General features: G+C 34.2%; 2 protein-coding genes and 1 long non-coding RNA gene across 8 annotated transcripts in view; all 3 read left to right on the plus strand.

The window, feature by feature from the left end:
- Window positions 1–8872: 8872 nt before the first annotated feature.
- The window catches only part of LOC123674247 (collagen alpha-1(XV) chain), a 457507-nt gene continuing 441782 nt past the window's right edge, over window positions 8873–24597 (plus strand). For 4 of the 5 annotated variants that reach the window (XM_045609182.1, XM_045609184.1, XM_045609183.1 and 1 more), the window contains exon 1: window positions 8873–9083. In XM_045609182.1, the coding sequence (XP_045465138.1) occupies window positions 9064–9083 (20 nt within the window). In that variant the 5' untranslated portion in view covers window positions 8873–9063. The remainder of the gene's footprint in view (window positions 9084–24597) is intronic. The other variant, XM_045609186.1, reaches the window with a different exon arrangement.
- Window positions 16768–20591, plus strand: LOC123674249 (general transcription factor II-I repeat domain-containing protein 2A-like). 2 transcript variants are annotated; one of them, XM_045609192.1, is made up of 3 exons: window positions 16768–18074; window positions 19667–19894; window positions 20288–20591. In XM_045609192.1, exons 1-3 carry the CDS (start codon window positions 17099–17101, stop codon window positions 20530–20532), a joined length of 1449 nt encoding a protein of 482 aa, XP_045465148.1. In that variant the 5' UTR covers window positions 16768–17098; the 3' UTR covers window positions 20533–20591. The 2 variants fall into 2 exon arrangements, with proteins under 2 accessions (XP_045465148.1, XP_045465147.1); XM_045609191.1 differs by having other exon boundaries at window positions 19667–20591.
- On the plus strand, window positions 18088–19365 carry LOC123674252. The gene is made up of 3 exons (XR_006746623.1): window positions 18088–18497; window positions 18721–18862; window positions 19187–19365. It is a non-coding gene; the product is annotated as an uncharacterized LOC123674252 (long non-coding RNA).

The following is a 24597-nucleotide window of genomic DNA, read 5'->3' on the forward strand; positions in this document are numbered from 1 at the left end:
TGTCAATCAAAGGATTATTTATAGAACATTATATTTAATATTCAAAACAAGGAATAAAATGCTACCTGAATATTTGAGTGAAAACCTAAAATTTGCTAAGGAGATACATAATTATAAAACACGACGTCGAGATGATTTTTACATAGAAAAAGTTAATACTACATTAATGAATAAATCCACATTTAGCAGGGGATTAGTTATCTTCAATAAACTACCTGAAAAGATCAAATATTGTAATAATTATAGAGAATTCAAAAAATGTTTAATGAGTTATATTTATGAAGAATTTAATTAAGTTAGTGGATTATATTTGTCTTGTTTTCAATAGCCGAGTGCTAAATAAAGTTTTTATATATTATATATTATATTATATTATATTATATTATAAAACGCAAACTCATTACAAAATATTTCCATAGAAATTTGCAACTGGGCCATCGAAAATCCACATCTGGCAAGGACATCCAACTTTTAACACCCCTTATTCAGCCTAAACTTATGGTCTGGGATCCTGAATAGAGAGCTTATTGAACTTTTCGAATTACCGTCCAGGTTAGATGGAGACGCTTTTTTGATTTTTTTAGAAAATCATAATAATGAATTATTAGAAGATTTGAGTCATGACAAAAAATGATTTTTTCAGAACGACAGAGCTCCTTGCCGCTACTTTAACCTCATCGACTATTCATTTGGGGATTTCATAAATTGCTGGTGTACGTGTGATAAAAAAATATGAAAAAATAGACGAAGAGCGAATTTTGACAGTTGAGATATAACTTTTTAAGTTGTCGACTATATATCCAAGTTCCGAAATTTGTTGTGATAAAGAATAATTTTACATTAATGTGTGTCTTTTTTTTGCTATCATACAAATTAACTGACGCCTTATTCCGTTGAATTTCAAATTTCAAAACAGTCAATTTGCGTCTATTTGAATGCCTATGAATTATTTCATAAAGTTTGTCATATAGGAACTACAAAAATAATATTTTTAGTCACTTTTATTTATTTATTTATTTGATATATCAAATAATGGCTCGTTAAGTACCATGTTTTGGATAGCATACGTTTCTAAATGCAACCAGAACCTATGAAAACTCGAACTTATCTCACTAATAACTTGAATTCTTAATTTCGATATTTTTTGAGTAATTTGGAGGAATGTGAATATATTCGTCAAGTATGAAAGTAATATTCAAAACACAAAAAATAAACTGCAAAATAGCTACGTCTGAAAAAAAGGTATTTGGACTATTTGGAACATCTATACTTTGAAAAATGTGTACAAAACTTTTTCAGATGCGTTTTCTTAGCCTTTTACAAATTTTTAGGAACGTCTATTGGTTTTCAAAATATAAGTCGATAATGTTTTTGTTAGACCATTAATATGCTTTACACCTATTCCTTTGTTTATGTTCGAAATTGAGGAGATGCTCCTTCTTGATCGTTATTCACAAATGGAACATTGAAAAGTTGAAAGGCAATGTGAAAATTTCCAAACCTATTTTCAGCTTAAATTCTTCGAGCTACATTTTATATTGAATAGCAGAGTAGATGAGGCTGGTGTATGTTGACATTAGCGAATATACTTTCGTTTCGTCTGGAAAAAAAACATAAAACTTCTATTATTAGATTATTTTAAATGAGCATAAACCAGTTGAACATTTTTCAGCTGTTTTTATGAAGTTAAAGTGATCTCCGCTGCAAGTTCAAAATATTTGAATGTTTTTTTGGCGGATATCCATTATTTCTGATTTATGAATGGTGTCATTCACCACAATTGAAATTTCATTTATGTGAAAAAAACAGTCGATAACAATAACATTGCGAATTTTATACGAACGTTTTGTCATTTATCATATCCTCCTGTTTATTTCGTTTTTCCTTTCCATACACTTCTTGGAATCGAAACACAAGCCTTCTCAAATTTCATTTTATGTTTGAGTTCTATGCAAGAAATCTGCATCACCATTGGGACTTTATTTGTCAGATTCCTGGAGGACTTGTTTTATGGGTTCTTGTTGTTTATGAATATGAATGAATATTTTATGTATTATTGTATTATATCAGGACCAAATAGATTGGTAGGATTTGCATGAAGCTGCAATTGCCCAACACATATACTAATTACTAACTGACAAAGAAACTGCACCACCCAGTTGAAATTTATTTTTTTTTTGGTAAAACATAGATAGTATAACAAGGAGTAAATGATTGAATTTGGAGAAAAAAATCGTGAAGGTTTTTCCATGCAAACAATTTTTGTTACTTAAATGTAGGCGTTCTTTCCAAGTTTTTTATATTTTACAACAAACCAGGTGTTCGAGCCGATCCAAAGTTGATGTTTGGTTATTGTTGAAATGCCTTGAGTACGTGTACGCGAAATTATCGCCAGCTAAGTGTCAAAAGAGGTCAAATTATTGGTCTATGTCATTTCAAGAAATCGCTAATCGTACGAACAGAAATCCAACTACTGTTATGAGATGTTGTCAAGCGTGGTTTGATAATGCCCAAAATCGAACAGGACTACGCACCAGACGTCGAAGGGGCACAAATGAAGTTCAAGATCGACGTCTGAGACTCATGTCCATTAGAGACCGATTTGGGACAACTCGATCTTTGGCTGATGAGTTGTTAGGAGAACAATGCCATCCTGTAACTGTCCGAATGGTTAACCGCCGGATTTGGTCAATTATAAAGTGTCTCCTAGCTACTTACAATTTTTTTAGTTACATTATTAGTCAATGGTTACAAATCTCTTAGTGATTTACATTAAAAAATATTCATGAAGTACTAATTGCACCCTTAGCGAGCACATAAATGTATATAAGCATCCATAATGAGAGCTCAATGAATAACATCTCAAACTTTTCTACATATTCTGTGGTCCACGGTTTCCAAGAGCGCAATAATTGACCTATGAACTCGAACATGAACGATCACTCAAATTCTTCCGATTTCACATCAGTGCTGAGGCTGAATAAGAAAAAATGATTTCGTCTATATTTTATTTGTTTCTATAATATTTCTGCATTTCAGATGTACCGGGTTTTTCACCATAATTTGACCCCCCTTCAACTTTGTTACTAAAAGAGATACAAAAAAATATTTTCTAAAAAAGTTTCACGAAATCGACTAGTGTTTTTCAGAATGATTTCGCAAAACGTAATATATACAGAGTGGGCAACATATTGTTTGCAACTTCATTTTTTCTAATGAAACACCCTGTATATTTTTTTATATTCGACTAGCTCTTTTTCCCCTAATTTCGAATATATAACATATGTTTGGCAAATCTCTCTTATTCTGAGTACCACAGAGTTTCAAATTTTAAGAACCACCAGGCAAGCTAAGTACCTAATCAGTTTTCAAGTGGAAGGCTACGATAATTCAAAATGCCCTTTTTTGAGTTATCTCATTGACAACGATATGACATACGTTTTTCACTATAAATTGGGATTTGATGATTTGGATACAACTCCATATATTCTCTCCTTGTAGCTTTCTTATTTTTATTGTTCTCACATAAAGTTGAAATATTTCAAATTTTTCCGTTTCTGCGTAGTGCATATTCGATGAATAGTTTCATTCAATTACAACGTATGTCATAAATCGTTGCCAACGAGATAACTCAAAAAAGGGCATTTTGAATTATCGCAGCCTTCCACTTGAAAACTGATTATTTAGCTTAAAATTTGAAACTCTGTGGTACTCAGAATAAGAGAGATATGCCAAACATATGTTATATATTCGAAAAAGAGCTAGTCAAATATAAAGAAATATACAGGGTGTTCCATTTGAAAAAATGAAGTTGCAATCAATATGTTGCTCACTTTGTATATATTACGTTCTGCGAAATCATTTTGAAAAACACTAGTCGATTTCGTGAAACTTTTGTAGACAACATTTTTCTGTACCTCTTTTAGTAACAAAGTTAAAGGGGGGGTCAATTTATGGTGAAAAACCCGGTACATATACAGGCCCGCCACCTAAAACTTCTCAGGCCCATAGCTTGGTGAATTTTTGTCAAATTGTAGATCTTCATGAAGTCTTTTGAAACAATTGAGTTCGATTTTTCCAAAATGGCGTTGAAAAATGATACTCATTCGAAAATTGGTATTCAGGGAGCTTGATTTTGGGACACCCTGTACCAAAACAAATATCATCCGTCTGTAGGGAATTTTAATAGCTTTAATCCGACATATGACACAAAGGGATTAATGACTTGGTTGGCACGTGATACCAGTACTGAATGTCTTTCGTGATTACTAGGCGGCATCGTAAATTACATCGGACACAATGAATTCAATGCAGGTACCCTTTAACAATGTATTAATAAGACATTATGGAGTAAATAAAACTTGAATATGAAAAAGTGGACAATATACTTAAATAATTGAAATCTAATTGAGTGCTTTTTTTAAACACTCCACCAAAAAAATTATCCTCTAGTACGAAATTTGATTAGATTTCATCAGATAAATAAAATAGTATTAGTTTTCATTGAAAAAGGTGGCATGAATTATTCAGTACATTATATGCGAAAATGGCTTAGCATGAGCAGCCTTCGGCAAACTGAGTTTCATCTCTAAGGAGAAAAATATTCTTCTACACTTAAAACGCAAAACCTAGGAGAGCTGTATATCACCAGTGGCAATTTATGTTCTAAAACCTATGGCAATAACGAAAAAAGTGGCAGAACAACTGAGAGTAACTCAAAGGGCCATGTAAAGGATTATGCTGGGTATAAGCTTGAGGGACAGAATTCCGAAAACCGAAATATAAAAAAAAAACAGGCTAACTGACAGCATGAGTAGAATAGCGAAATTTGAGTGGCAATGGGTGGCACACGTTACATGGCAGAGTGTGGAGAGATGGTCACACAAAGTGACGTTTTGGAGACCTCGAAAGACAAAAAGAAGCATAGGAAGACCGAGAAAAAGATGAATAGACGACATAGTCGATGTAGCCGGCAAGCAATGGATGAGAATAGCAAAAGACAGAGAAGCATAGAAAAAACTGGAAGAGGCCTTTGTCCGACACTGGATGAGAGAGGGCTGAAGAAGAAGATGCTTTGAAGCTATCAAAATACGTCAGGTCTGGTGACCCTTTTTTTTTCAATGGAGGGAAATCCACCCTATATGGACCCATTACACCCAACAAGTCTCGACGAGTGTAAAACACCTATCGGCACCTGCTGGGTAGTGTGAGGCTCTCCTGAAGGACATACTCACTAAAAACCTCCAATACACCTCCGCCGAACCCGAGAGAAAGGTTCCAAGGATGCCAACCTTCCTCTTAAGCGTTCAACCTCAATGCGGCCGGCTCACCAAGGGTTTGGTACTATACGGCGGAATGCCCGTCTTTGTGTAACGCTGTCCTATACTAGGGAGTGTGGGATAGGGTCGAAACAATTCGTTTCTGGTGGTAGAGCCATTCAATAGGTAGCCTTAAATGCGTGAGGCAACTACCCGTCAATGAGCTCCCTTGTTCCGTGGTTTCCCCCATAGCTCTGATTACGGAACTTAAGCCTGAGGTAGTTCCCCGCAGGGAACTCCCCCTTTCGAACTTAATCTTCCACGAGCGACGCCTCTTGACCCTGGTCTTGCGACCTTTGCGAACTTGTACAACTAACGCAAACCCTAAGTTCTCACAGCATAGGATCAGCCTCAGTTTGTGCAGGGAAGTTATAGAGATGGGGGTTTTTAGAGGGTGTTTAGTAGTTTTGACTGTGAGCAGTGGGGTTGAGCAAGGAACTAACATACTTTTTCGTTATCCTCGTTTCCTAAGATTCGAGGTCATTAAAGTAATAGTTATCCTCGAATAGCGCACCGAGAATTACACTTAAGGTCCTAAACTGGCGCTCGCGGAAACATAAGTAACCCCTATGCTACCACGTACTCACAGCCAAATGTTGGCATCTTCTTGCTTCCTTCTCGGCCTCTTGTGTCACTTTCTGCTAGACCTGTCAATGATTTCCACCTACTTTTATAGCCTCTGTCTGGTCGGTTCTGCGTCTCTCTGGTGGACCCTGCCGGCCGGCCAGCTGGCTGCTCTACTTCTCTTCTGGTGCTGCTAGAACCTGTCGCTTGGAGGGATAGAGATAAGAGGATGTTATTAAGGATGGGTGAGGTATTGGCAGAAATGTGGTTTTGGGGGAACATGGGATTGTTGAGGTATGATGAATATAGCATGCTGGGATTAGCCACGTCACATTTTTTGATCAGTCTTAGTTTCACTGTCTACTTTACAGGAGGCAGTTACTACAAGTTACTACAAGTCCTCCCACCACAACAAGGTGCTGACCTCGAAAGAGAGGTGTAGTGACCCTGGATGGCGGCTAGGATACAGGGCCAATATTTCCTCTCCATTTCTTTGGGAAGACATTATTCAAATGGGTAGTAAGAGCTCTTCTCGTCTGGCAGGTAGACCGTATTGCTGAAACCATATTATTTCTCGAACTACTATAATGGAACAGCAGCATATAATGAATGTTCGTTCTGTAAAAATGCAAGATATCTTTGTGCGTTTAAAGATCCCTCAAAAAGTAGGGACCCACTAAATTCCGCTCAATATTTCGACACCATGCATTGACTTCAAAAATATTTTGACAGTTTCGTTATCGGGTCTAATTGCATATTATGACAATCAACTCACTCATTATTAGAAACACAATATTAATCTGATAAAAGTATTGAGAATTGAGAAAATTTAAAATGCTCTCTCTATCATTTCTGCAATAAAATTAAGTCTTCGGGCCTTAAATCATCAACAAGAATTATTTTGTAGTCGTGGAAACTGTTACGCTCAAACCGATGAAATAGAAATGTTTAGCTTAGCTATTTGTGAACATAATGCCATCAAAATATTACTCGATGTGTCTGCATCATAAGGTTATTGTCAATTAAACATGTCAGCTTACGGACCAAATTCTCGTCATTTGCGGGAGGTTTTAATTTTCTGCCTTAATAAGAAGGAATCTGCGGAATCTGCGGCTGATGCTCATTGAATGCTGTAAAATTGCTATGGTGAGGCCGCTAATGGTGAAAGAACTTGACGAGAGTGGTTTCAACGCTTAAAGAATGGTGAATTTGACGTCGAAGATCAGAATGGCGGTGGAAGAAGAAAGGTTTTAGGACATGCAGAATTGGAGGTATTACTTGATCAAGATTCGTGTCAACCGCAATAAGAATTGACATGATCAATGAAAGTGACGCAACAAGCAATTTAAAAATGCCTGAAAGTCATGGGAGTGATTCAGAAATTAAGAAATTGGGTGCTTGTGAACAGCTGCATGCAAGGCAAAAATGGAAAGGATTTCTTCATCGTATTGTGACTGGAGAGGAAAAATGGGTAAATTACGATAATCCCAAGTGCGGAAAATCATGGGGATATCTCGGCCATGCTTCCAAGTAGAAGGCCAAACCAAATATTCACGGTCTTGCTCAGTATTTGCATGATGTTTTCGCAAAATTTGCCGGCAAAATTGAATTTCGTTGAGGTGAATAATTATGCGAGTAATATTTTCGCACGTAGACTATTGCCATTGTTCACTAAGTAATGCATTATCGAAGATTTCTTAACAGAATTGACAAACTTGATTTTGTCAGAAACGTACCCATTTGGATAAAAACAGCCATATCCTTTTTTTTTGAATAACAAATGACTTGTGTGATACCTCTTTGAAATCACTATAAAATAGACAATTTATTGGTGTAATGTGCAGCAGTAGCTCGGTACATTATTTTTCCACTACGATGGGCTAAACTTCATGAACAAAATAATCCACTACCAAAATTTCCAATGAAAATATTTCTCATAGCCCCCCTTTAAAATGTTCGGAGGATGTTTTTAACGTAACCAAAAAGATTGTAAAATTGTACCAACCGTAAGGACAAAACTATTGAAAAGGGCAAAAATTCATTATTTTCAAAAAAAAAAAATATATCTCGAAAACGGTAAGACTTTTATAATGGGAATTTTGTCATAGCAGGTGGGTTATCCTTTGATCTACATTCTCCCTCGGTTCGACGTGGTCTTTACGGGACACCCTGTATAAAAATACCCTGAGGAAAAATAATAATTGTTTTAGTATAGGGCGTAAAAAAATTAAGCGAAAACAGTTTTCAATTGACGGTCATTTTTCGACGCCATCCTGAAAACAAGTCATTTCAACAACGTGGGAAGTTTTAGGTAGCCGATGCTGTATATCGTAAACAACTTAACAACTGAATATAATTGGATCATGGAATGTTTTTGTGGCAACATACTGGTATAATCACCACGTGAAATTTGGTCAGAGATAACTTAGGCACACTGTATACTTCGAGACTTAGAGAGTTTTGACGCTGTAAAATGAAAAAACAACACTCTAGCTTCAGCGAAATAGAACCGAATGATACAGAGTCTCATCATAATGGTGTTTCTATTTTTGTCTTTATCCCATTCAACATTCAATGTTCAATCGTATCAATACAAGAGCACCTATTCCGTCCAGTGTTCAATGTCGGCTCTAGAAGTGCACGGAATCAATTACTGTCCAATTTGTAGCGTGGATGTTCGCTCGTAGGTAATCTTCCGAATTTCCCCACGAGACCACGAGAGCTTCAGAGAGGCAGCATACGATATGGAAATCGCTGAAACGAAAGCTCGTGAAGGAGCACATTTTCAAGCAGTTAAAGCCACTCGGTAACCTAGTCCGGAATGCCAATAAGCCGCAAGGCGCCCGCCGCATACGCGGACGCATGTAGATGAATGAAATGTAATCTAATCGTGTTCTGAAAAAAGAAAATGATCCAAGGGTCCCCTCCAGAGAGAGGAAACATCTTTTCTGTCCCGAAGACGACCGATCGTGGGTTGTGGAACGTTCAGAAATTTACCAGCTAGCAGTGTATCATCCACCTTCGACGAGGAGTCTGTGAAAGTGTCCTGCGCGAGTCTTAATGCACGTGCTATACCGGCATAGTAGCCACGTGTTGTGACGTATGAAAGCATGGTGTCTTGTGCAGTGTGCGCATAAGGGATCTTATCGTAGTGAACATTGGCGAGAATTCTGCCGTAGCGATGGGACGTTCTAGACTGAGGTGAGTCTGTTGGAACTCTTTCAGCATATAGCTTTTAGCGGCGATCGATAGGTCATTGTCACCGTTCTTTTTCGCTCTGGCTTATCCGTTGCAATTTGCACGATGATTAATGGATCGCCGACTGCTGAAAATGAATGGTAAATGAGTCGCATTATTCAACCTATTAATTGGACTGTTGAAGTCTAGACGAGAGAGATTCCCCTGCTGATTTCAATGTTATGGAATTTCTCGAAGGTTAGAAGTGAATTATTGAGTGCGATAATGATTTTTGGAAGTCGCTTCTTCTTTAATGAAATGTGATTCACGAAGAAGGAGCTGGTTCCGGGAAAATTGAGATTCTCCTGAAATATGAGTTCAGGAATCAGACGTAAATTCTGGAGAATATCTTATTGTTTCGTCTATACTTGGAACATTTAAAAAATTCAAAATTGTTTTTTTTAACGTTTTGAATTTGTTTAATTTTTTCTCTGGTGGAAAAAAATATCTTAGAAGACAATTATTAATATCATCATCCAGTTCTGTTGAATAGTCACTGCATATATGAAAATGTCCACACATCTGGTGCTCATTCACCATTTTGTTTCAAATAGCCGTTAAACAATCAATTTCCTCCCTAGGCTGTAAAAGTAGTATCAAAGGAAACTGGTCCAACTAGCCTAAGGTAAATGTTACGCTTAATACCAAATCTAACTTGTTTTTTCGTAGGTTTTAGGTGCAGTTATATCATATGAAACAGGACTATAGTTATTGCTGATGAATAAAGTCGGAAAAAACCAAGAGAGTTAAACTACAAATTTGATTTTGCAACTCGTATGATGTAAATAGTTATATCTAATATGTGTCACATTGTAGAGTTTAGAATTGACCGTATCCAAAATCCTAAAAAAGTTAAAAATTTTCAATAATATTATATTCATAATGATCGTTAAACTTGAATCTATAGCTTCAATTTCAGGATTCTATACCATCAAGCTCCCAAAAATGGATATATTTATGAACTTTCAGCCCTTAAAAAGGATTGATCTGTGAGACGTCGAATTTATGAATTTTTTCATTCAATATTTGAATTTGGAACATTCAGAATATTAACTGAAAATTCAAGAAGTGGTTAAATTTTTTGCCTCTAACGATACTCTAACGAAATAAACAGTGTTTTGTAATGAGTCAGAAAAATTTTTCGACATAAGTTTTGGTAAAAATATCATTGTCATACGAAATTGGTCTCAGTCATGAATTTTCAAGGTGAAAATTTGAAAGATTAAATACGAAAATACGAAATTGATACGAATATTGAAAAATTGACTTACGTGGAGGTTCGAAACATCTGATGTCTTCATAATAATGAATACATTTTTACTGTAATGTCTTAGCTTAGTTTAAGAGAAATGAGGACTAGCTAAAAATAAAGCACTAAAATAATTATTCACCTGATGGTTACTCCCAAAATTGTGGTGATCAGTAGCCGAGACGTCAGAGGTTCGAATTTAAACGGAACATATCGGATTCCATGCAATTAGAGAGAATATCAAAAAATTGAAAATTTGATCAAAATTCCTTTTTTGCAAGAAAGGCTTCATTGGAATATATTTCCGTGAGCGCAACACAGAAGTAATCGAGATTTTGAAAGTTTATGTGGAATAACAATTTAAAGCTCCGTCCAAAATTTCTAGATGATTAAATGATGAATATCATAGCAAATAGGGCACAGAAATTTCGAGAAGATCATTGAAAAATTAATACTGAGTATATTCGTGATCACTGATTCGATAGGGTAAAGATTTTGCATGTTTATGTATAAAATAAATATGTGGAACATCATACAAAATTTTATTTTGGGTGGATAGCATAACCAGAAGCATAGAAAATTCAAGAAGAATATTTACAAATAAAAACCCCATATTTCAGTAAAAATCGAGATAAAAATACAATAGCAATTTGGAGGCGCATGAAAGAATAAGCGTTCGAATTGTTCGAAAGCTCCTGATCTCACGTCAGTAGTATTCTAATTTTTTCTCAATAAATAGAATAATAACCTGAGAAACATATAATTTTAGAAAAAGATTACTTTTACAGAATACCTATTTTTTGAGAAGAAAAAATGAAGATGACCAATGATTCAACAAGCATTTTACCGCAGAATTGCATCATAATGGTATTCTTTGTTTCCGTTGCTTTTGCATTGACGATATCTTCCTAAAAGCAACCAGTGTTTTTGCGCGTTTGTTTCAAGATAACATCGGGCTATCATCTTGACCAATTTTTTTGTAATTAGAGAAGTTTTAGCCGAGTATATTTTGAAATGATTCGGCTCGATTCTTTGATGAAGCATTAGAGATCCAAATCAATTTTGTCCGTGCGATCGGCGAAGTGATTTCACCGAAATTTTGTAGATATAAAAAATTATCGATTAAGTGAGTTACTAGAAAATTAACCTATTCATATAGCTTTCATATAAAAAAAATCAAATTTTTCTGATCTGATAAATTTGAATATCTTTCGGAAAACAGATTGATTTGTTTGAATTTTTTCTGTTATTTGCTGGAAAGATCGAAGGAATGCCAAAATGCAGTATCTTTAAAATCCGAAGTAACTATTGTAATTTATATAATGTAAAAGTGGAAATATATTACTTCTCATTTCATTGTCGATTTGAAAAGAATTTCTGTGGAGTAAAGACCGAGTCAATCCAATCTCGAATCCAATATTTGCAATGAGATACAGAAAGAACTGTATCTTTGTACGCAGTCGAGTTCACGGGAAAAGGAACGGAAAATTCTTTAATGAAATCGATTCAATCCGGATTTGACAAAATGTGAAAAAGGACATCCTCCTCCTCAATTTGAAGCCGATATTTAAAATAATAACAGGTATATCGAAGGAGGAGTAGGATAAAATCGAACCTTGCTGGCTCGCAAATTGATTCCTCACAATAAAAGAAAATAACAAAAAAAAATTGTCAAGTCAAGTGTTTTATTTTATTTTCTTTTATTAATATTAAAGTTATGTTTCACCAAGCGATTTGTGAGGAATCAATTTCGATAATATTTTTATATTATCTTTAGTTTCCTCTAGAATATTGTTTCGTCTTCTCAAATATCTTGGGAGGGGAGAATCAAGAGATCTACACTTGGATAGTTGGAATGCTGAGGAAAACGATCAAAAACAGAGATGTGTATTATTTTGTCATAATTGAAATGAAATCAGAGCTCACATAACCAATACCGTAACTCCTACTTTTAACCTATTCGAAATATCTACACCGAGTGAATTATTTCAATTCCCCGATTCATTCGAACAGGGCAAACAAGGGGGTTGCAATCAATAACAGCGTTCGTTTTTCCCTCAACGATTAATTGAAGCCAATAAAGTTTGTTCGTTGTTCCTAAATCAATTAAATACCAAGAACGCGTGTGGAACCGAGAGACAACATTGAACTACACTGGTTTTGATGATGTAATATTGACAGCAAATAGAGATGAATGGATTTTACTTCTGTCACGGTGTTTGGAAAGCGGTTATTATTATTAATGGGGGACTTATCTGACCCGCAGGGATTGTTGTGCTGACGCTGTTGCGTGAAACGGATGAATAGCAGATAAATTTTTTTCAATGTTAAATGAATTACGTGGAGAGTGTTACAACTATGAATGTGTTATTAGCATAGTTTGGTTGATTAATTACACGGCCGTTTCCTCATATGAAAAATTCCAAAAAATACGGACGTTTGGTCAGTAGCTATTATGCGCTTTGGCACAAATTTCTTCATTAAATTAAAAAAAAAACGCTGATTTTCAGAACAGGTTAATCTATTAAAAGTTTCATAAATAACAATATTTTATTTCAAATTGAATGTAAAGGTCCATCATGGTCTTCAACGAAATACTTTCTTCTGGGTACATCTATTACGCCTTGGACCGTTTGAACTAGGGCTGGGAATTTTTGGCCTTTTGTATTCGAATAATCATTCCTAAATTTATTCGATTATTCGAATAATTCATTCAAACAAATATTCATGCTTGATTATTCATGAGTAGTCATGAATATTCAACTATTCATTGAATATTCAACGAGTATTCATTGATTATTCAATGAATATTCAATGATTAATCAAAGAATACTCAATGAATATTCAGTCAATATTCAGTGAAACATGTGTTTATGTTTTAATGAACCAATAAAATACGAGCGTTTTGATGAGTGAATATACTCTTGACGACGTGGTATTATCGTTTTGGTGTCTCGTCTCTCACCATATTGCGATCATTTCCACAGCAACGTAATTGGACGTTCGTCAAAAAAAAAATAAAAGTCAAGCTCAGTGAAATGTCATTGAATTTTGCAAAAGGCAGCGCTACCGCTACAATTATAGTTCAGTAGTACTCTAGTTTTACGTTTTACCGAAAAAATTGTCATATTTTTATAATCGAATTATCGTTTGGTAAATACAGAAATTATGTTTATTACAAGAAAACGTACAAAATAAAATAGATTCTTAAATAGACGTAGTAAAACCTTTGCTGGGACAATACAATCTACATAGACCCATAACAGGTCTATAGGTACAAAAATAATCAAGCGGATTTTGAGAACATTAAATCCTTCAAGAATACACTTCGTGTTCAATTATACGAAATTTTCAAAAAACTTTGTTTACTTATTCAGTCTTGTTAGAGAAGGATGTTACTCCAGTTAATATGTGTGTATTTTAAAACCTCAGATTTGAAAGAATAGAAAGATTCGTCGGTTCGCAATTCAGAATCAAGCAATATTTGACCACTGAAATAGAGTAATGTCTAGAAATTGCAATGCATACGGAATAGGAAAGCAAAACTCTGCAATCGATTAAACAGACGGCATTAGATTTCGAATGTAGAATCTTATATTATTATTAGAACTTTTTATTGCTAAATTCATATTTTAGAATCTTAAATTCCATTTTTATATTTTTTCATTGATGAAATCCCAATTCTATTAATTTTTCTTTGGATCGTTTCTACTATTGAATGAATAATTTCAATTCAATTGTATCTATCAATTTCAATATATGTAATTTCCAGTAATTCCAATATTAATAAAACGATTTGTCCATAGTAAATCGCAAAACCTTGTTTTATTTATTTTTTTTTATTTCAATTAACGTGTCTCAGCAGCTAGGCCATTGTTTTAATCATTTCTGAATAGTGAGTTAAGTGATCATTCAAACTTTCATTCGTAACTTCAGAAATGATTCATAAATATCCAACTACTCACTGAATAGAAAACTTTTCACTGTATAATCAGTGAATACTCAACTATTCACTGATTATTCATAAATAGAAAAGTAGTCATTGATTATTCAACTATTCAGTGAATACTCGACTATTCACTGATTATTCATGAATAGAAAAGTAGTCATTGATTATTCAACTATTCAGTGAATACACAACTATTCACTGAATATTCGAATATTCATGAATATTCGAATAATTCAGAATGCAATTATTCGAATAATCATTCAATGAATATTCGAATATTCAAATCATTCATTCATGATTTCCAGCCCTAGTTTGAACATCTCCCAACGGATTAGTCAGCAGCCTAAAGGAAAAACTTTCAGCGGTTATTTTTTCTGAATTTTTCGTATTTTGTAGGATATGAATTATTGAGCAAGAAAGTCTATGGATCCAACTCATTCCTATGATTAGTTTTTTAGATACAGGGTGTCGAAATTGGAAAATAGCATTTCTTCGAAGAAATATTTCTTGTAGGAAAACATCTTGAAAGGAACACTTTTGCACGACAAATATTGTTCAACAATAAGGTAATAATTTTAGACTGGTTGTCATTCAAAATTATTGTTAGTTACGTGGTGAGTCAAACATTATTCAAAATGAAATTCGTTGAGTTCATACTTCACCCTGTAATTAAAATAGTCGTGGAATTTTCCAATTTTTTTCCTTCATGCTTAGTTTAAGTACAATATTATAATGTCCAATAGTATTGGCTTTGCTGTGAACAGTTTTCGAGATCCATGAGGTAATATATCAAGAGGGGCGACCGTTACTACAGAAGTTGTCAAAAAGTTGTATATAATGAAAATTTCATACAGAGTAACAGTAAGAGTTAAGTTTTGTCATTGAAGAATGAAAGACATTGTACAGAGTGTCAGATATTCGTTATGAGTATCTTATAAACCATAAAAATTACTGAAAAAAACGCTCTGGAATTTTTCGAATATCTCGAACATAAATAGCGAAATATTTGAAATAGTCATTTTTCAGAAACACCCTGTAACTCGGGAACGAATCTAGCTATCTATTATCTGTTGATTCTTTCTCTGACTCTTATAGTTGAATGCTCTCAGAGAATCAAGAGTAATGACAAATAATAGGAAAATTCCACGACTTTTCCATTTACAGGGTGAATTATAAACTAAACTAATTTCATTTTGAATAATGTTATCGCGCAATAATGTGCGAGAAATGTTACTTTGAAGCCGTTTTCCGACTTCGACACCCTGTATCTCGAAAACTAGTCATATCGTTGAGTTGGACCCATAGACTTTTTAGTTCAGGAAGTCATATTCTACAACACACGAAGAATTAAACGGTAACAATTTCTCCATTAGGCTATTGCCTGGTCCTTCTACTGAAAAACCGTCGTCTTGTTTTAGTTGCTTGCTTTCCTATATTCCCAGCCTCTATAAAATACTTTTCTAGTCAAAATTTTTTAAAAATCTTCAATTGACCGAACTCGCGGTAAATCTGGGTTGTCGTTTTTTGGCACAAAATATATGTTGTGAGCATTCAATAAATTTAGAGTGCATAATGTGCTTAATACGGAGCTATAAGTCCGTCAAATTAATCATTTTTGTTGAGCAGTTGAGAATGTTACTTGCTCAGCTTCGCCTTTTATTTGTCCCACAGAAGGCCTAGAAATGCCACCAGTTGATATCGCGCACCAATGTAAAACTTTATCAGTAGATTTGGAATTTCCCTTGAATTTAACTTCGTCTGGGCGATGTTCGATATTGTCGGTCTAGAATTCGGAATTCCTTTAGTTCCAGAATTGCTCAGAGTTAAGTTTTTTCATTATTCATGACGACGACTTTGTTATTTGCAAAATGAATGCACCTTGAAGCATGGCAACATATAGGTATTCAACTGATTTCGCGTAGATATATTTTTGAAATTTCCTTGTCCCACTATATTCTACGCCTATTCTCTTCGGTTCTGTGGAAATCGAATTAGTCCCTTTGCAGTTTGAAATTGTTAGTCCCTCAACATGGGGATTGTTCATACAATCTACTGGTGTAGAGGTTTGAAAACATCTTAGAAACTCTGAGACTACCCTGAAAATTTCAAGTTTTCAGGTTTTCCGTTGGAGATATCGTGTTTACGGCCGTACTGTACTGGACGGATTAGACTGAGCTGACAAAATTCGATTTGATCATCGATTCGTCATGTGTGAGTCGAACCTTATCGTTTGAGACCATTCCTGGCTCAAAATTCAAAGAATTCAGATTTAGCGATGAAACTAATTAATAGGAAACAGTACTCAAAATGTTGACTACTATACTGTAGTGCAGGGGTGCTCAAACAGTCGATCGCGATCGACTGGTCGATCGCGAATGCTTTTTGAGTCGATCTCGTGAAAAAAATCCGATATAGAACTATTCACAGATTTTGTTTTAATAGGTAGGTAACTAAACAAAATGTTATGAATAAACTACTAAAATTTATTCGATCCACATAATTATGTCAGAATGACCCCCTCATCACTTTGTTTTATCGTGTGTAAAAGTCCGCTGCTAGCGGCAAAAGGACGCTTTATCAAAGGAACGCGGTATTTGTCAAAGAAAAGTTGCGTCTTTGATTCCCGCCGCATTTTCTAGGAACTTCGGGCGGCGAGTTTGACGGGAACATTCAAGACATCGTTCGCGGCGATATTAATGTTGCGATTGCAGGGATTTGAATTTTGAGTCAGTCTGAGTAGCAACTTGAAAGCAACACGTCGATATTGTTGAACAGCGCAAAATGAGTGCGGTGAAAAAAAGTAAAACGTATCATTTTAATAACGATTGGGAGGAAGAATTTTTTTTTTGTATGGTGAAGGATAAGTGCATCTGTCTCATTTGCCGTGCGTCAGTAGCAATGCCTAAGCGTGGGAACTTAGAGAGGCATCATAAAACAGTTCATAAAAACTATGAAAAGGATTTTCCGTCGCAGAGCGAATTAAGAAAACGAAAAGTACGTGATTTGTTAGCTTGTTTGAAAAAAGAACAAGCCATGTTCACAAGACCAGTGAAACAATCAAAAGCTGCAACGATCGCGTCATTTAAAATATCTCATATATTGGCGAAACACAAGAAACCATTTGAAGATGGATCGGTTGTGAAGGAAGCATTTATTGAAGCGGGAGAAACTTTATTTGCAGAATTTAAAAATAAAACTGAAATTATATCTGCTATTAAAGAACTTCAGTTATCTCGTGCAACTGTCACGAGGCGTGTTGAAGTCATGAGTCAGGACATGGCAGATCAACTAAAACATGATATCATGAAATCTACATACTTTTCTTTACAGTTCGATGAATCCACCGATATTACAGACACTGCCCAGCTATGTATTTTTATTCGAATGGTTTTCAGTGACATGTCAGCCAAGGAAGAGTTTTTGACAATGATTCCTCTGAAAGGAAAGACCCGTGGCGAGGATATATATGACGTTTTTTTCAATTTTGTAAAATATTATAAGCTACCAATATATAAATTAGTATGCATTACAACTGATGGAGCACCAGCAATGATTGGAAACAAAAACGGTTTTGTGGCATTGTGTCGAGCTAATGACGATTTCCCTTCATTTTTCTCCTTCCATTGCATTATACATCAACAAGTTTTGTGTTCAAAAGTTCTAAATATGGAGGAGATTATGGGCATTGCAATAAAAATTGTGAATTCCATCCGTGCACGTAGTTTGCAGCGGCGGCTTTTTACATTGCAGTTAGAAAATAGCATAGAGTAAGTATATATAGAGGAGAAACTGAGGTACTAAACTCTGAAACAGTAATTTAGTTCCACCAACACCTTCCAGAGACCGCTCGCATCGCTGATTTTCTGTTTACCTCGAGAATTATTTACTTAACCTCAAAAATTTTCAGTTGATCTGTCGAACCTTATTTTTGGTAAGAGATTTATTATGTCGCAGTCAACTTTGAAATCCAACAAATATTGTGTTCCTAACTGTGGAGATATGTATAGTAAACGTCATCGTTTTCGAATGAAGAGAAGCAGCCAACAATTTTCAAACTTTGGCTCGAAAAAGTTAGTTATTCATTGCTCAACTCTAAAACTCCTCAACAAATTTGTAAGAAGTGAAATTAGATAGCCTTAAAGGAATTTGACAACTGCTATCCCTGAATTATTTCTTCCTGGTGAGTTAAATTTTGTTATATTTTCTTCTGTGTAAAAGTTAAACGATAAGCGATTAAGTATAGTCCTCAAGGAGAAGTGCTAACCGTAGACGAATGTTTCGGCTGTCCATAAATATTATCTTTGTTTAAAAACTTACCCTCAATAGTAGTTTCGCATATGTATATATAAATATATATGATTGGCAAGAAAATTATTATTTACTTTTCTATTTATATTTCACAGGATCTTCAAATCAAGGGGAAGATGGAGAAGTTCATGACACTGAAGGAATACATCTCCAAAGTGATGTTGAGAGGGAAGTATCAACAGAGACTTTGAAGAATTTTAAGCACCCTCAGAAAACTTCAATAATATATAGAAAAAGGTTAACTGAAAATGAACGTTATCTATCAAAATGTCTGATTGATCAGAGTAGAAAACTGAGAATTATCCAAAAAAAGTTTCATCATACAAAGAGCGGCTAAAAAATGTAGAGAAACTTAATTCATCAGCAAATTTCAGTAGACTGATGAATTATGTTTCTCCAACAGCTTTTAATCGGGCACACTTTTGGAAGTAGTTGTGAGTTCCAACATTTTAAACAAATGGTATATTAAAGTTTTCAATTCTGATTGAGTCAATTAAGAACTATTTATTGCAATAAATTTGATGAAAATATAAGTACTTATGAATGTTTTGCTTCCTACAGATATCGAGGACAACAATTAATTGACACTAGAGGCTGTGGGCACTGCAGAGCTGATCATTTTTATGGATAAGCTGTTTGATAGCCTGAATATGCAATTGTGAAGGACACATTAAAAATTTGGCATACTAGAAATATTTAAAAAAATGTAAAATTTTAAATAGATGATTTTTTTATATGAATTTGTGTTTTCTCTGAACTTAAGCCTCTATTCTTGTCAAATATATTGGATGTGAAAGAACTCGTACAGGAATATAATGGTAATATAGCTCATTCAAAAAGAAATGCTTATTACCTTATTTTCGTACGTTGTTTATTTTCACATTCAAAATCTTGAATTGAATTGAAATATTTTCAATACAAAGCATTTCAAATTTTCGCGCGCTCATTTTATAATTTCACAAACAACCGCAAGAGGTCGCTGAAAGCAGTGTTAATTTTATCATGAGAGTTTCCATTCTATACATACTTGTTCTATGGAAAATAGTGAGTTGGCTGAACACACTGATTTAGTTCTTCACACAGACGTCAGGTGGTTGAGTCGCGGAAAATTTCTAGAAAGGTTTCAAGAATTATTGCCCGAAATAACCGCTTTTATGGAAGAAAGAGGTGACGATACTAAGATGCTGAAAAACGAAAAATGGTTGACTGATTTGGCATTTTTGACAGACATCACAATGCATTTAAACACCATCAATTTTCAGCTTCAAGGTAAAGGAAAAACTATTATTGATATGATTAGCGCAATAAACGCATTCAAAATTAAATTGCAACTTATGATAGATCAACTGAAAAGAAAGGATCTGAAACATTTTCCATCTTTGAAAGCAAGGATTCCTCTGTTAAATTATGATATTTATGAGGCAGAATTATCAAATATTTTGGGACAATTCGAAATACGTTTTTATGATTTCAACAAATTGGCAAATATCGCATCATTTATGAGTTATCCTTTTTCGTGTTCAAACATTGAGGAATTAGCAACTGAAATAGCAAGTCAGTTTAACATGGACTCATGTTCTGTTGAAAATGAGTTAGTGCAGATTATATCAGATATACATCTCAAAGCCACAGCATCTGACACAAAATTCTGGTGTTTTATAGCAGAAGATAAATATCCGAATCTGAGGCAAATTGCCCTTCAACTGACGACAATGTTCGGATCAACTTACTTGTGCGAGTCTGCATTTTCTGAAATGAAGATAATTAAGTCAAAGTATCGCAATCGACTAACTGACGAACATATGTCATCATGCTTGAGATTAGCACTCGGTAATTATGTACCATCTTATGAAAAGTATGCTGAGGACATGCAGTGCCACGCTTCAACATCCAAAGTTACTCTTTAGTTAAGTTTAACACTCTTTTGTTTTGTAATAACCAATAAACTCATAATTTTAAATAACAATGAGTTTTTCATTTCAGAGCAGATCTTTATTTTATTTTCCTACTCCAATGGTGCAGCGGTAGTGACGCAGCTTAGTTTATACTTAGCTTAAGACTAGATAGGATTGTGTAATTGTCTTCCAATATTTATTTATTTCATTTTGCATTTTTAGACTTATCTTGACTAAACAAATGCATATTGTCCGGAAAACTAATATCTATGCCATGATACACCATATCTAGACGACAATCCTTCATTACACATACTTGCAGCCTCTCAGAGTCGATCGATCGTAGTCTAACAATATTGAGGTAGATCGCCAGCAGTTCAAGTTTGAGCACCCCTGCTGTAGTGAGTAGTGAGGTTTCATTCAATATCAGATAATGACATAATTATCACGAAAGAAATAAAATAACTCTAAGATACCTAGTCACAAAATGTCTCGTTATAGCAATGATATGGCTTTGATATCATACCTTTGTCGAAATTGCCTCAGTTACTAGATATCCTAGATATCATTAGAACTGAAGAGAAATGGAAACCATACCAGCTGTGAAGAGTTAAATTGATCATCTGGTAGCAGCGTAATTATAACCCTGATTTGTAATGAACCTAATAATATCAACACACTTTCCGTTCTGAAATTATGAGTAGGTGTATTAGTGCCATGTTTTTAATACGGATTCGATGAGTTGGATGATGAATGACTGACAAGTAGAAGAAGTTTTTCTAGTTGGAAGAATAAAAACGTTTTGATATTCTGACAGTTGATTAAATATGCTCTAATAATCAATCAATCAATTCAATTTATTCTACCAAATAGGTGCAGTAATTTTCCAGAACTAAACCTATGGTTTGTGCCCGACAGTAACAATTATTATATCTAAACAATAGTTACAAAATTATAGATGAACCCATTTCAGGTATTTATTTCACCAGTTTGTATAATTTTTTCTTTCCATTATTCATTTTGTTGCTTTCCCGAAATAAATGGATAAATTCATTCATTTCTAACTTATTAGGTTTTTGCCTAAGACTCTTCGATTAATGAAAAATCGAAATATCTCACAAACGGCAAATTTTAAGCAGTATTCAACAAAATTTTCTAATGAAGCCTAATGTGTCGAAAAAAAATTGAAAATTTCAGCGCTTAATTGTAATTGGGATTCGCGTCAATGGTGGAACACCCTGTATATGTAACTCATTCAATCGAAAAATATTCAGTTATAAATGGTTGTTCTACAGAGCCCTCAGCTGCCAAAAACTATTTTTTTTTCTGACAAATAACAAAACATCAATTTAACAGTAGTCATTAGACAATTAGGAAATTTGGGTGGCGTAATTTTAATTTGACGAGGAGCCAAATGTCTGGCGGCAGCTCTGAAAACTTGTATCGAAAATAAAAAGTTGATCAATATTTTTGATGAAATATTTTGTGCTGCAAGTGGCTTCTGTTACGTGAAATTTAAAAGACCCATGATTTTGTAAATTTGTAAAATGTAAAAGGGATCAGAATATTCTATAGAAATTAATATTTCTCATCAACTTCCAGCAAAAGTAAGGAGAATTACTGATATTCTTATATCACGAAATGAAAACACTATGAAAGACAAATACAAATTTCATCACCACTTATTCAAACGGAATTTATTCATGTATTTAAACTAAATTTATTTCGTCTGAATGATTGGTCTATTCTAGCTTGAGGAAACAAATCTGGTGAATAGTATATGAATATAATTCTCAAGTAATTTACACATCGATGTTTTCGTTACGTCCTGTCTGAATGGTTAAAAATATATCATAATCATCGAACTCAGCTCTGATAACAGTTAGTTTCAATTTTTTCAAGCAGTCATAACAGTGTGATAATTTATATCGATCTGAAAATATTTCAATTTGTGAATGACTGAATTGTTATCTCGATGCATTCAATGAAGTGATAGAGACCATGAGAATTCCGAAGAGATTACTACATATGAGTTGAGTTCCGATGATTATTCATTTCAGGAAATAATGCCTGGGCACATTTTGATAAATTGTTCAATTTTGCACAGAAGATAAAATAGTGATAGCAATTAGCAAATCTTATCAAGAATGTAATAAGTACATTTTCATTGTTGGATTTTAATTATTCTTTCCGAATTTATTGTAATGAATGTATTATATTTCTTCAGATTTTTGATATTTCTTCTTCTTCTTCTTCCTTAGCCTCTAGATATCCACTCCTGGACATAGGCCTCTTCCAAAGACCTTTGCTGGGTGGTTTGAATCCAGTTTTTTCCTGCATGTCGTTGGATGTCACCTCTCCATCTCGCCTGTGGACTTCCGACGCTTCTTTTTGACATTCTTGGATGCCACTGTAACAGTGCTTTGGTCCATTTATCATTATTTCTGGCAACGTGTCCTGCCCAACGCCACTTTGAACTAACTTTGCGCTCGATAACATCTATTTGATATTTATTCTATTGGAAATAGGAAACCATTGGTCATCATATTCTTGGTTGCGAAATTCTGTCGGAGAAAATCTGGAACAGAACCGAATTAATATTTTCAATATCTGTTCGAGCTTCAGGCTTTCAAATGTGATAGTCATAATTTAATATTTCATTCGAACCAATCTCTCTACACTGCATTCGAATTCATTATTATTTCAATATATCACCCTCGAGTGTCAAATCAAATGCTAGACACCTTCGACATATTACTTTTTCTATTGATTTATAATTGGATTAGGCGATAATTAACAGCTATCAGTTCATTAAAACCTTCGTAATGAATTAAAATAATATACGATTGATTTATCGTTAGAAAATTAATTACAACTCTTATAACTCGTCTTATAAGTTCGGGCGAACTTATTAACACCATATAATTAAATTGGAAACTATGTCGATGGACCTCCTAGAAATGTCACGATTTTCGTTTTGTTTATCATATTATGCTCCATTTACCCCAAGAGTAGATATCGATTATTCTCACAACTGGATCCTTTCTTTTTATTTTTCCGATTTGGGTTTTCTATTGGATAATACTGAAAGGGAACATATATGTACATCTTCAAACCGTTATTTTACAACCGAATTCCGGGTTTTGAACTGGTTCATCAATTATTCGAATTATATACTCCCAAAGTTTCATAAAAGAAGACTATATACTGTGTCCCCGTAAGGTATGGAACAAATTCATTTTTAGCTAAACAGACCATTTTAATAAATAATCCTGAAACACGTCGATTTTTTATTTTAATTTACCTTATTTTAAAATAATAATCTGATATACAGGGTCAATTACTTTCGAGTAATGACGTCACCGTCATTTTTTTAAAATGGAACACCCCATTTTGTCTTATTTACTGATTACTCTAGCTGAGCTAATTCCAAAAATGCATCACATGTTGATTCTAATTGGTCCTGGGTGGACAAAAATAATAAATTGAATTTAAGCAATAATTAAGACATTCACGAATACCAAAAATATTGTAGTCCTAAACTGTTATTGAAGACCAATAAATTACTAAACAAATAATGACATTTCACAAAAAACTAGACGACTATGATGATAAGAAATAATTTCTTTCATATTCTGTCTGTTAGACCACAAGCACCAAACATGTTTGGAAACAGCTCATTTTTATTAATCTAAAAATGTAACAAACTACAGGGTGTTACATTCAGACCAATTGCCGCTAGACAATAAGTATTTTTGATAATATTGTTAATTTAACTAATAAAGAATGTTACGCGTTACTTTATGAGCACACCCAAAACTATTGAATTTTTGTCCACCCTGTACCAATTGGAATCAAAATGTGCTACATTTTTGGAATGAGCTCAGCTAGAGTAACCGGAAAATTGAGACAAAATGGGGATTTCTTAAAATGGTCTGTTTAGCTAAAAATGAATTTGTTCCATACACGGACACAGTGTATACGAGTAGGTACCTGCAATTTGATATTACATGGATACCTATAAAGTAATACTTCTGCCAAATAATATTATTTATTACGTTTTTGGATTTTTTTTTC

This window comes from Harmonia axyridis, chromosome 2, assembly GCF_914767665.1.
Source record: "Harmonia axyridis chromosome 2, icHarAxyr1.1, whole genome shotgun sequence".
NCBI lineage: Eukaryota > Metazoa > Arthropoda > Insecta > Coleoptera > Coccinellidae > Harmonia > Harmonia axyridis.

Excerpts from the sequence above, each read along its gene's own strand:
- LOC123674249 (XM_045609191.1), top strand. The coding sequence starts at position 17,099 with ATGAGTGCGGTGAAAAAAAGTAAAACGTATCATTTTAATAACGATTGG. Across the intron at positions 18,075-19,666 it reads TTTTACATTGCAGTTAGAAA|ATAGTGAGTTGGCTGAACAC; the intron begins ATAGCATAGAGT and ends GTTCTATGGAAA.